The 14,209-nt window shown below is 31.9% G+C and overlaps 1 protein-coding gene and 1 non-coding gene across 2 annotated transcripts; one reads left to right on the top strand and one right to left on the bottom strand.

The window, feature by feature from the left end:
* Positions 1-4,256: 4,256 nt before the first annotated feature.
* Positions 4,257-11,781, bottom strand: LOC100805994 (delta(14)-sterol reductase). Its single transcript, NM_001369277.1, has 13 exons — positions 11,623-11,781; positions 11,408-11,525; positions 11,181-11,251; positions 10,719-10,775; positions 9,840-9,931; positions 9,353-9,400; positions 8,471-8,591; positions 8,337-8,383; positions 7,107-7,188; positions 5,868-5,944; positions 5,582-5,701; positions 4,964-5,038; positions 4,257-4,854 (listed from the first exon to the last, which is right to left on the bottom strand). The coding sequence occupies exons 1-13, from the start codon at positions 11,683-11,685 to the stop codon at positions 4,701-4,703; spliced, it is 1,125 nt and encodes a 374-aa protein (NP_001356206.1). The 5' UTR covers positions 11,686-11,781; the 3' UTR covers positions 4,257-4,700.
* Positions 11,782-14,126: 2,345 nt separating this feature from the next.
* Positions 14,127-14,209, top strand: TRNAL-UAA (transfer RNA leucine (anticodon UAA)). Its single transcript has one exon. It is a non-coding gene; the product is annotated as a tRNA-Leu (tRNA).

Here is a 14,209-nt window from a genome sequence, read left to right as displayed (position 1 = left end):
TTTAACCTAAACGTAATTAATTATTATACATTTATAATAAATTCTAACTATAATAAATGAGAACAATTTTCGTCAACAAATTTTAAAAAATTTGAAGCCATTTTCCCTCTTTTCTAAATCTTATCGATGTTAAAGTATTGGGTCTGGTTAGGTGAAGTAGCAAAACATTGATGTACTGATGAACAAGTAAGTCTAACGTATTGTTGAAAGGTTATTACCGGCAGCAATAGATAATAAAAGTTTAATAAATTTTATTTTGTAATTTTTTTAGAAAGGAAAAAAAAAAAAAGACACGTGCCCTCTCTATCCCCAACCCCAAAACGTAAGCCTTCACACGCTATCTCGCCTCCGCTTATTAACTTGGATTCGACTCCGTTGATGTGGTTACGCTGCAACTCTGCAAGCCCCCAAAACACAAGATGGTGGCTATTTCGTTGCTATTATTAAATGTCTTTTTACACAGATAAGATTTATAAATTACAATCATAGGAGAAACAACCCAAACTTTAAACTTATAAAGGGGATTCTGCAAAAATGATTTGTTTTAATCACAAATTTGATTTTGCTACCCTTTACGATTCTTCAAAGTTCAAACGAAACGAAACCAGGTCAGCAGCCTTGGTGCATATGCTTTGCTTTCTGTCTTTCTTTCCATTTTAATTAATTTATACCCCTATAATTTTAAATTTGTGATTTTATTTTTCTTATTTTTAAATTAAGACATTTAGTTTTTTTATTTTTTAAAATAAACAATTTTGATCATCTCATCAATTGATTATTAGTTTATCATTAGGTTAACTTTAGTGTGACGCATTGGTAGTGGTGTAACGTTTATATAAGTTATTAACATATGAGAAATTAAATTAACTTTTTATAAACACTATTTTCTATGTATTATTACTCAATAATGATTATTTTTGTTGAATTATAAGAATTTATAAATTATAAAAATAGTTAATATATAAATATTTTTAACTTTATTTTATATCATTTTATATATTTTTATTTTGAAAAATTCACATATATTTATTTTATCAATTTATGATTAAATTTTATAAATTAATATATGAATCATATACATAAATTGTTTTGTAAATTGATTTTAATATAGATATTATTTTAATATTATGTTTGTACATGTTTATTATTTTATTAGACAAATGTAATGTTATTTTATTTTCTTAGTCAAATATAATTGTTTAGTATGAAAGATTACTAACTTATATTTTCATTATATTTCAGACTTGAGATGGTTCGCACGAAACAAATATTGTACGTTGTTAGATGCAGCCTCATCCATGAAGGGGAAGATGTAGACAAGAGACATCATAGAGTGACTGTGTCAGCACACGCGTTGTGATGATGAGAAATGACAACAGCAAAAGCTAGAGCCAGAGATAGCGACAAAGTTGCAACTAAGGCCAGCTACTAATAGAATAATTGGACCTCCATTTGGAGGAGGTCTGATTGATTTGTCCTTTATTCGGTCTTGCAAGAACCATTGTGTTGGTCATGTTTGGATCTGTCAGGAGTGGCCAAAGTTGAAGTTTGTCAGCCACGATGCTCAGGTTCTAGCACTCTTTACTCATCTGCTAGTTAGGGCTCATGTGGACCGGTTGGGGTTATCAACTCTTGTTACGATGCATTATATTGCCGCAAACAAGGGCTTGGTGAATGCCTATTTGGTGAGGTGGCACCAAGAGATATCTTTTTTCCACCTGCCTGTCGAAGAGATGACCATCATTATGGATGATGTGACTTGATTTCTGCACTTGCCTATAACAGGTAGGCCCATTAATCATGTCCCCTCACAGTTTGACAAAGAGGCGATGAAGATCCTGTTGATGACTCGTATTGGCATTTCAACAGAGGCAGAGGTTGACGTGGCTAATAGACCTATATCACCGCTATGTTAAGTCGGGCTCCTATGTTTAGGCTGTCACGACTTATCTCTTACACTTGATTGACAATATGATATTTGTTGACAAGTCCTCAACTCATGTACATGTCATCTACCTCTAGTGCCTCGACAACGTAAATGCTTGCCATAAGTAGCCATGGGGAGTAGTTGCACTAGCATACCTCTACAACCATCTCTCCTATGCGAGACAATATACTAGCCAACAGTGTGGAGGTTATATGATGTTACTCATGGTAAGTAAATTATTTTAGTATTGTAATTATTTTTTTATTATTGTAATTAATATTTTTTATAATCATGGGTGTTTTTGCGCATTTGCTCAATATTGGCTACTCAGAGCCAAAGGATTATGTGGTGAAGGATTTGATAGCCACCAAATGGAAGCCATTGAGAGGTACCAGGCGTGCCCTTCTGGGCAAGGAAAGACTAAATGACCTACAAATTGATGTTGTCACCTAGTGTCCATATGAGGAACATAAGGGTGTGAGGCCTTTCACATAATAGACCTTTTTCTTTGACTTCATCATATGTAGGACTGACGTAAGGCCTTATCATTTGGAGAGGGTGTTAAGGAAATTTGGCCATGTATAGACGATTCCACGCCAACCACCTCCTTATCCTATGTATCAACTTTGTGATCAGGCATGGACGGAGTGGTAGCAACATATCATTCCTCTAGGGAAAGTTGTGCTACCTGGGGGTCCTTGGGCCTACACCTCTAACTATTTGCTTTGGCTTTATAAGGTTTCCCACCCCTATGTCATTCCATCGGAGGAGGGACAACCACCACATGGTCCTGTATGGTTACCGCCCATCCCAATACAACCATTGGCAGACTATGTACCAGAAGGAGACTACTCTTGTCAGGTAATGCAAATTGATTTTTGTGGATTTTTTCTGCTAAATTGTCACTAAAAAATAGTTACTAATTGTAATTGTTATTACAATATCGATTCTGGTTGGCATCAAGAGCTATGTAGAGCTTACTAGACCTCAAAGTTGTGCCAGAGGGCATAAGTCATCATTAGGTCATACATCAAGCTTTGTAATTGTTGTAGGAGGACTTAGTATATGGATGCAACTCGGACACACAGAGACAACGGAAAGAATTGTCAAGGATGGTGGCAAGGGTGGAAAGAAAGGTGGCAGATGTGGTTGATTATTGTATTGGACATATTTAATATTAATATTATTGTTGTTGATTTTTTTTTTTTGCATTCGTCAATTGTTTAAAGAAATCATGCATAGAAACAACGGTGTCTTCAATTAATTCATAAAACATACATCAACAACTAAAGAAGTATTGATAATACAAACTTTTTGTTAAAAAAAAAAACTAGTGTATGATTTTTATAAAGTAAAAACATTACTACACAAATTTTTCACACATCAGGACAATGATCTCATCAACAAATCTTGGTTTCATTGGTTTGCACAAGACAAGGATTTCATCTAGAGATCGACTAAAACTTGCATTCAACTCAATTGAACCTTTACTACTAAATTATGAAAAAATGAAAAACATGTTTCTCAAATCATCATCACATTTAAGATTCATACACTCATATTCAACACAAGCATAACTTATGTAAACAAATTAACACTAAAAAGATAAATTAAAATTCTATAATCTCCAACAACGTCCATACTTATTTTTCTTAAAGTATCAAGCGACATGTCCTCGCTTATTGAACGAACTTTAAAACCACTAGATAGGACATTTAAACAATACCTCTTCAGATGATGAAAGTATTCATCATCGCAATGCACAACAATAGATACATTTTTCATGTTTCAAGTGATATGGTAAATATCAAGAAGTAAAGGTATTGAATTGCATCAAACCCATGTTGCTATTTACATTGGATGATCTATTGTTCTCTCGTGAGTCATACCAACAGTTAAGATCACACCGATAAAATAAACAATTTAAATTGCACTATATTTAATACAATTGGTATGTGTATCATAAAAAAATAGTGTTCACTCAATATGTTTTAGAAAAAAGTAGTGTTCAGTCAATAAATACAGTATTGCAATGTTCAATCAATAAAAAACACCAAATATATTTTTTTTGTAATTTTTAAAAAAAAAACAATACATCAGAATCATTGTTCTGTTGTTTTAAGGGGGATGCAAAAAAAACCACAACGGAATCATGATTCTGTTGTAATATCTGAGTTGACAAAAACATTATACAACGAAATTCCGTTGTGTTATGGAGGTGCAAAAATGAATGCACAACATAATTATGATTCCGGTGTATCCTATCCAACAGAATCATGATTTTGTGGGAAAGACAATTTGAGAATAAAAAAACGAGTCAACCCCTTGGTAGGAGCCAATAGCAAATGAAATGGGGCCAATAATAACTCACAAATGAAAAGCAAGAACATTAAAGGGCCTAAAGTACCATTGAGCATATCAATGTAAAGGCAATTGCTTCCTGCAGTCCCCGAATTGCTTCCTGCACTTCCCATAGAACATGACACTGTTTTTTTAAGCCTAGGAGCTTTGACCATGAAATTCTCATCTAAAAACAAATAGAACAAGTCAAAAAGAGTTGGCCATTGAAAAATGAAGGCCTGCAGGCTGCAGCATAATGATACACAAATATAGATGGTAAGATAAATCCCTCGAAACACTCTCCTGCAGCTACATGGCTCAATAAGAAAAGATCCAAGATTGAAACCACAAGAACAAGAACCAATTTACATCGAAGTGCTTAATAACATCGGCAAGATGAAGAATTCATGGTGAAGCCCTTTTTTTTTTCATCCTAATAAACGTAAGGCAATATTCTCCATGGAACAAGTTTACGATACTCGGCCCATATCTCTCTATACTTCTCGGCGCAACGAGCTTCATCCCTTCTCTCTCTCCAGATTAACAGAATAAGAAGATAAATTGGATAGAAGTATGGAATTGGTGAACTGCATAATTGAGTAAAATACAAATGTTTGACATCGTTTTCTTTTAGAAAAATAACAAATATCCATAACTTTATATCAACATAATTAAGCAATGAGTTAAAGAAATCACCTTATCCCACATGGTAAGCTAAAGGAGAGAGCAAGCATCAAATCCCCTAGGTAATTACAGTGTCTAGCAATACCCCTTCAACATAATAAGAATAAGAAAGATTAATGGCCTCAATGAGAAACAGAATCAAGGATATGGATGTTGCTCTCATAAGCTCTAAAAAGATGGCAAATGGTAAAGACAGTATTAAATATTAATTCTTGTAAGAACCTTGTCACATATTATGAGCTAGATGAAGGGTGAAAAAAATAAACCACATGCATATGACTTCCATATAAAATAAGACTATCTTCTTTTCCTTTTACTCAATAACGTCTGCATATGGAAAGATGAGAAGAACAAGAAAAAAAGATATCAAATGAAATTATATTATAAGGAAATATCCGGTAGTATCTTTGATTATATCTTAGAAAATAGAATATTTTAGAGCATCTTACATTCTTTTAGGAATAGTTTTCCTATTAGCTTGGTTTCCATATTTGTATTTTATGATACTTGTTTATGTTTTGAATGACATCGTAAAACATCATAATGAATATCAATTCCAGAGTGATACTCTATTCTCTCCTTTCCCTCTAAACCTAAAAACCTTTAATTTCAACATAAATGAAATCTTACCAATAACCAGAAGCAAGTAGCTTTCCACCAATGACTTTTGGAGGCTTACCCCAGATAGGAGCCTTTGGATTCTTTTTGAACACATGCTTTTGCTTGTTTGCTCCTCGAAATACCATGTATCTGCACAGTTATATTCCACAAATTACAGTTTATAAGGTTTACAGATAAAAAACTGAGTGCTTATTAGATCAATTTCAGTCTTAAAATTTTCTTTGAAGTCAACTTTATGTCACTTCAGGAGTGTATGCATTACAGAATTCACTTTTTCATATTACAGGTAAGTTACCCAATCAGGAACACAAAGCAATTAGCTACAATGGCAGCTGGTGTTAACTCCACACTGTTCATCAAGAGCCACCATCCCTAACAGCAATTGCAGATTGTCAATACATGGAAGATTTTAATGTGGAAGAGATGAATAAAAATTAAAAATGGAGCTAACAAAATCAGTAGCAAATTTCATTTCCCACACAGGTGAAATATATGTTTAAAGCATGCATCTAAAGCACATACATATCTTTGTTGGTCAATTTCAAGCCTTTGACCATTGCACATAAGCAAAATAAACAAAATGGATTCAGCATATGGGAAATTTCCCTTGCCGAAAATATGAAAAAACGCATGAGCAAGAGAGAAAGAGAGTCTCTTGGAAAGTGATTTGGAAATTCCCCATATTTAATAACTGCCTTGATAGAATTCTGAAATGTCTGAGACAGTAATCAAAGTAAAAAGAACTTAGGAAGACATAAATAACACACATTCCATATTTATTTATAACAGTAAGTTAAGTAGACATGGAAAAAATTATAAGTCAGGGGATGCTATTTGAAAAAGCAGCATTATTTTAAGTGGGAAGCAAACTCAAATTCTCCCTCGGTGATTTCCTTGGCCACTTGGGCATTATTCTAAGCATTATCCACGTTGTTTGAAAAACCAATAAATTACTACTATATCAATTACTCAAGTTCTACTAAATAGATTATGTTATCATGAATCATTATTACTAGTGAATAATAAATTACTAATATATTGTTTGTCAAAATTCACCCAAATAGACCATATGTCCTAATTATCAATATGGCAAATAACAATCATGGACACTTCCCTAGTTCCTGCTAATTTTCTTTTATACGTCCACAAACATGATCGCATGCATTGGCATGCCTAGAAATGTATGTTATACCAAAAGATTTATTAAAAAAAAATGGTATACCATAAAAATTGAGAAACCTGCCAGAGTAAAAAATGAGTATTATCACTGATAGATCCAATATAGCAATAAACCAAGGAATAAATCACTTTCAAGTTCATCCAAAATTGAGATGACAAACAGAATGGAGTATTCATGCCGGCACAAGAGCCCAAACACCTTTGGGAGACAACAAATTTTATAAATAAAAAAGTTCAGTTTACAACATTATGTATGACTAAGCACAAAACAGGTATTATCTCCCATGCCTACACAAATAAATTGCACGTCTGAACCTTTTAATTTCTCATCCAAACTCGTAATCCTGACAAATACCTGTATGCTGAAAGAGAAAGGAATCCACACTAAATCTCCAAAGACCAACATGAAGCCCAGTCTCTCTGCAATTATGTCCCAGCTGCAAAAGACAAAACAAAGATAAGGTTAGAAAAGAGAATTAGATCATATGTAAATGATCAAGTGGATATCCTGACCATAATTTAGCGAAAATTTCAGGAAAGTTCAGTTAAATCTTTGTAGATTTTATTGTTCTGAACCTATATCCTACATTTTCAGAAATTGTTGCATCCCCATATTGTATTTTGGGCACAGTACTTGTACCTGTATCTTCACAACCTAGCTTTTGCTACCTAATGCCTTGAAGGTAATTTTAAAAATCATATGTTCCACCAAATAGACCTTCAATTCTGATTCCTTCTACACTGGGCCTTATCCAACAGGAACTGCAGATGATACATCTACTAATCCACCTAATGCAGCTATGACATACAAATTCATTTGTGTCGATTTATTATTACGGGAATTCTACAATTGGTAGTACTAGTACTTGATGTTTCTTCCCCTGCTGCAGAAAGATAAAGTGATGTATACATTGTGGCTACAAACTTGATCATCGACAATAAGTACCAAGGCATTTTACAGCCAGATAAATTAGCATGAGTGTCACAACACGACACCCCACCCCCTCCCCTCTCTAAAAGCACTGCTAATGTCTTTAGGACTTAGAGGTGTGATGGTGATGGTTTGACTTTGACCCTCCACTAGGCCACATATACTTCCCCATCCAAGTGTTTGCACTTCCAATGTCAGCCCCCTTTCCAATTATAAAAAGAAAAGAGCATGAAAACCTACCACTTTCATGCCTGTTTTTGGTGACCAACTTGTTGATGTTAATGTTTATTAGAAAAGTATATCATAAGTTAATTAATAGACATTTCAATTGTATACAATGTGGGATAAGGCTTTGTTGTTGTTGTCAATTGTATACAATGTGGGATAAGGCTTTGTTGTTGTTGTCAATTGCATACAAAAGAATCTCAAATTAAAGTGAAAATTTATAAGCCAAAATGTGGATGATACAAACTTCCAATGCAAAGGTAGATTTTATTAAAAACTCATCATATGAAAGTTTCTCGTTGGTGTAAGAATTTTAATTTACAACATTGTGAATGAGTGTCACCATCTTAAACTTAGAACATGACATGTAACCCATGATGAAATTTATAGAACCCAAGTCTTCTAGTGAAACAGATATAACTCACTTACGTGGATGTCATGTACTCTTCATGTACAAAATAGTCCAGGATGTATAGCTGAAACAAACATGTAGAAATTCACAAATCAGGCACACAAAATAATACATTTTAATCTACAACAGATATGCAAGTTTTCGAGATTACTGCACAGAATAGCTGGTAGAGAATCATTGACTGGCTCAAAGTACCATCTTGAATGCTCTTCATAAGAATAGATAAATTGATAAGTAGCCATCCCATCATTCCAGCTCTAACAAAGAAAAATCTGCAATTCGATAATTCCATTCAATATATAGCAACATGCCAGATTGATTTCAGTCATCATTCACACCTCATTATATATGCTGATAGTGCTTATACAGTCTCATTTGCAAAATTCGTTAAGATGCATGCGAACTACATGTACAAGTTGTCAAAAAAATATATTGCCTAAGAAAATAAAGACAAGAATACTATCCCTAAATTTAGTCAAATGATGCAATACAGCACAAACCATTGAAAGATAGAAAATTTTGAGGACATGACACTAGGGTGCAGGAGGGCAGAAATAACTTTTGGAATTTTTATTCACGTGTTAAGACAATTCTTACAGTTAAACTTACAACACAATGCAAACATTTCTTACCCATGCATGTTCTACATGAACGCCAATTTGCGTTGAGTTTTTTTTAAAACAATAATTTTGTTTTTGGCCCTTGACACTTATTTTTAGTCCTTGATAAATTAGCGAATTTTGTGTTTGCTCCTTGATAAATTTTTTCATTTGTTATTAGTCAGGACTAAAAAAAAATCGCTAATTTATCAATGGCTACAACAAAATATCAAGGACCAAAAACAGAAGTGTTGTTTCATTAGGGACCCAACACAAAGCATAAAGTTTATCAAGGAGCAAACAAAAAAATCGGGTATTTATTATAGATCAAAAACATATTTAAGCCTAATATAGTTTTTATCATGGCTCACAATTAATAAACAGTAATCTATGTCATATAAGAACAAGCAAGAAAATGACGGAAAATCACATACTTGAGGTCGATACCCATGAACTGTGGATTTAGTTGTATACCAAACCACCTATTTAAATAAAAAAGAAAACAAAAATAAACAAGATTAATCATAGAAAAGCAATTCCTTCAGGGAGTAAAGTTGACTGCGTAACCAGTAATTGCAGAAGCCAGTACTTACCATAGAAAGATAGAATATGGAGAATGCAAACACACAGTTATTTACATATTTAGCATGTGTTAAACATGCAATATACTTTCTAACTATTAATATAACCTCATGAAGACAATAAAACTTTGCAGTGGAGCCAAGTGCCAGGGAAATGCAAAAGAAGAGGGTATGAGTCATGGAATAACCCATTGCATATGCATATTCTTTCTGCTATCTCCCAGTTGGTTAAGGAGTTGACAGGTAATATATGATGCTAACAACATCCAAATTATGGCCCCTTCAATTTTTTTTTAATTAAAATAGCCATCAGTTAAAGTAATCTTAATTTACAACATACCAATCGTGTATCAGGTTTCCACTGAGATGAGGCTTTAGTGATGAACCTTTACTTTGTGACTTGCAACCGGAAAAATGCAATATCAGGGTTACCTGCCATTTATATGTGCAAGAGATGAACAAAACTGATGACCAAAAGAGAAGATAAATATCATGCTGTGCAGAATAATAAGAATAACACATTATAATTCAAATTAAGCATCTTACGTCAAAATTGTAAGAGAATAACACAAACCGCAGTTAGATGGAATTGAAGTAACACAAACTGCAGGAAGATGGTATTGAAGTCCAAAAGTTAGTCATATTTTTTTTCTTCAATTAAGTTTAACAATGGATCAAACGGAATAGTTCAATTAAATGGGGTAAAGGAATGTCAAAGAAAACTTTAGACAAACCATTTAAAAATACCTCATCCTAACCAGTTTTACTGAAAATTAGGTTTCAGATAGAGCCCAATGGTGAATTGTTCCATATAGTCAAGCCCAAGTAATAGGATAAGACTACATTGCTGTTGTTTAAATTTAACAATGGGATATTTGTTCATATTTTCAGTTCAAGTATATCTGTACGATGGAATTGAAAAATAATCTACCTATACCATATTGGTATTTGTAAGTATAACTGAGTTCTTCAGTATTGAAGAAAACCTTTGATATGAAGAACAAACAAACTAGCATTCAACATCTGCTAGTTTTGCAAGTAAAAACACAACATTCAAAATCTGCAGTGTCGTGAAGAAAATGCTAATCTCATGAAGAGACATTAATCCAGAGAATACATGTCACCCTGAAGTATATAAACAGACAAACATGACCAGTAAATAAATTATCAGACACCACATAACTTTCACACTCCAAATATTAACTCTAAGCTTACATACAAGAAAACTGAAGGCAAAAGTTGTGGACAGCAGCTCAAGTCCTCTGTCTGATATGGCCTACAAGAATTGCCACAAAACCTCATTAAACACTATAAGTTCTGCATAAACTCAATCTTCATGAAAGAAGCAGCTCAGTCTAGGCTTTGTTTGAATAAACTTCTCCATAAACACTTATAAGAGAAAAAAGTAAGAAGAAAAAATAGATCAAGCTTCTTTCATAAGTTAAAATCAACTTACCACATCCACTTTTCGGGAAGTTAAATAGGGGAGAACTTCTATAACAGTTAAAGATTTTAACTCATGGAACAAACTCAATTTGTTTTACCTTCTTATTTTCTTCTCTTATAAGTGCTTATAGGAAAGTTCATTAAACATGGCACTAATCCCAACTTACATTTCACGAGTTCACACAAATGCATCTAATAAAATTAGACTAAACAGACAAATTCAGGGAACACATACAGTGGGAGACACAAAACCCATCTTGGCACCGATCCCGAGAAGTGCAACCAACAGAAGAAGCGAGAGCAGACCTGAGAAAACACAGTGTTAAATTCCCCCAACACATTTTTTTTATTCATGTATAAGAAACGAATCACATTGTCGTTAAATTGCATAATAATACCTCTGTTCCTAGACCCAATTAACTAATTCACGAAGATTAAGAAAAGTAGTATATTATAACTAACCATTGCAGCAATAGTGTAGACGAGTTCCATCGAGTAGTGCAACGCCAGGAACAAGTTTTCCAGGGAGAATGGATCCAGCAACGGCCAAGTAAGTGAAGAACCCCACAAGCAAAGGAACCTGACCCAGATTTGAAAAGGGGAAAAGATTGAAAATTTATCGTTATTTTGATATAATCAGTGAATTCATGAAAAGGGGTCGAGTAGTGAGGGCTAACGGAGTTCCAAGATGGAGTGAGAGCTTGAAGGAGAAAACCTAGATCCACGTGTGACTCCATCATCACTTCGAGTGAGTTCAAAGTTGAGACTTTTCAGTAAAAGATTGAGGTTTTAGATGGGCAAATTCCAACGTGGACCTGAACTACCCGTGAACACCGTTTTCTTAATTATTTTTCCTAAATATTATTTGGGTTCTTAATTTTTAGTATTTTAAAATTCTTTTTTATCATTTTTTTTAAGAATTTTATTTTGGTTCGACTGAAATAGTAAATATGTTAAAAGAAAAATGTCACATATCCGATAACACTAGTTAGGATGATAAGATGTCATTTTAAATATTTCTAGTTTTATCCTTTATGTTTTAAATGATTTAATTTTACTACTTTAATTTTTTTTAAAGATTTTATTTTAGTCATCAAATTTATAAAATGATATATTTTGATCCTAACAGTTAGATACTTACGTACGACATCAGGATCTAATACATATAATTGAGGATATTTTATCAAAATTGTCACAAAGGATTTTGTTTTAGACATTTGTAGAATAATTTTAAGGAAATACTTAGCTAAGCAAATGTTGTGGAGGGCTGTCAAAGCCACTTGGGAAGATACTGTCTTATCTAGGATAAAAAAAGATGTTGAAGATTGAATATGCTACAACATAACAATATCTGTTTAGGTTTGTTTATATATTGGATGTTGTAATGCATTTATTATTTTCATTTATTATAACATTCAACACATCTAACAGAAAATAATTTTTGTAGAATCTTTTCAATTTTATTCACTATATTATATATAATTGTTAGAATCAAATTGTACTATTTTGCAAACTTGATAGAATAGAATGAAATCATTTAAAAAAACTTAAAAGGATCAAAATAAAATTATTTTAAATATAAAAGATTAAAATGAAATCATTTAAAATAATTTTGTTTTAAATATTGTCACATCTTCATTCTAATAAGTATTAAAGGATACCTCACACTTTTTGTTAATATATTTATCGTTTTAACAAAAATAAAATTTTTAAGAATATAAATGATAAAAATTAGATTTTTAAAACTTAAAGTATAAAAAATAACTACTAAAACATGAAGGACCAAAATAACATTCAGCCTAATTTTTTATTATTGTTAAAAGTTTGTTTTACCTTCACCAGATCTGCCTCTGATTGAACTGGCACTGCTTCTGCCGAAACATTGATGGTGGAAACGAATTGCGGTGACGATAACGATGCCTTGTTCTTTGAATTGTGAGAGTAGGGAGAAGTGAAGAAGAAGATAGGACAAACTTGTCATTTTGCTTCTTCTTTTTTTTCCTTTCTGACTTTTAAAAATGTTTAAAACTGTAAAACATATAATGTTTATTTAAAATGATTTGAATTTAAAATTTAAAGGATAAGAAGAACTATTTTCAAGAAGGAAAATAATTAAGGAAGCATTTAGTAGAGAGAAGTTTTTTTAATTTCATATGTGTTTCAACAAATATACTCATTCATGTTTACCTAACAAGTATTTCCTTTGTTGAAACACTTATAAAATTTTAAAAAATATATTTTAAAATGGTTTAGTTGTTTGATATGTGATAATTTTACTAATGATAAAAATAAATCAAAACATTAAAATAGGTTTTTGAAATTTTTAAAAACTAATTTAGTTGATAAAAATAACTTTAATAATATTTTTTAGATATTTAATTATGTCTAATATTGACCAAAACATTAAATATTAATTAAATAAACAAAAAAAATTAAATGAAAAACTAATTAAAGATGTAAACATGTAAACTCTTATTTATTTTTATATTATAAATTAAAATACAAAATTTAAAAAGTCTTGCTCCTCCCTTAAGACATTAGATTTTGAATACACAATTTGTATAGGTGGGGTCCCAACTCCTAACATAGTAAGGGAAAAGTCAGAAATGCCATTATATGTTTTATATTCCAAGAGTTGATTCATCAAAGATGATTATGTTGTAAAATGAGGTTTTTTTTTTTTCTCGAAATAAGGTATTCTTATAGGTATTTTTATAAATGAAAGTTATGAGGTTAACTTTCAAATAATAAAGATCACTAAAATAGATTTTATTTTCTCATCAACAAAGTTTTTCATGTAAGGTCATGAAAACGAATTGATATCACCAATTCAATATTCTTAAAAAACCTAACTATTTACCAACTCTGCATGACCTTGTTGGTTTTATTTTATTTTTTATCCCAATTTTTTTAAAAATGTGACTAAAATTGGTTTTAAATGAGACTAAACTAAACCTATTTAAAATATAAGAGATATAGTCGAGCATTTTAAAAATAAACGACATAACTGAATTATTTTTAAAAATTACATACCTAATTGAATTAAAAAATAAAATAGAGGAAAAAAATTAAACCTATTTATTAATACTATATTTTTTATAATTTACTTGTACTTTTGTTAATAAGAGAATAAAAAAGTCAATCTATTTATATATTGTAAAGCAGAAAGCTATAAAAAGTAGCAGGTTTGCCCGAGTGGTTAAGGGGGAAGACTTAAGATCTTCTGCACATAAGTGCGCGTGGGTTCGAACCCCACAGCCTGCA

This window comes from Glycine max, chromosome 13 (genome assembly GCF_000004515.6).
Source record: "Glycine max cultivar Williams 82 chromosome 13, Glycine_max_v4.0, whole genome shotgun sequence".
Classification (NCBI taxonomy): domain Eukaryota; kingdom Viridiplantae; phylum Streptophyta; class Magnoliopsida; order Fabales; family Fabaceae; genus Glycine; species Glycine max.
The sequence above is the reverse complement of the archived record's forward strand: the minus strand, read 5'-3'. Positions and strand labels throughout refer to the sequence as shown.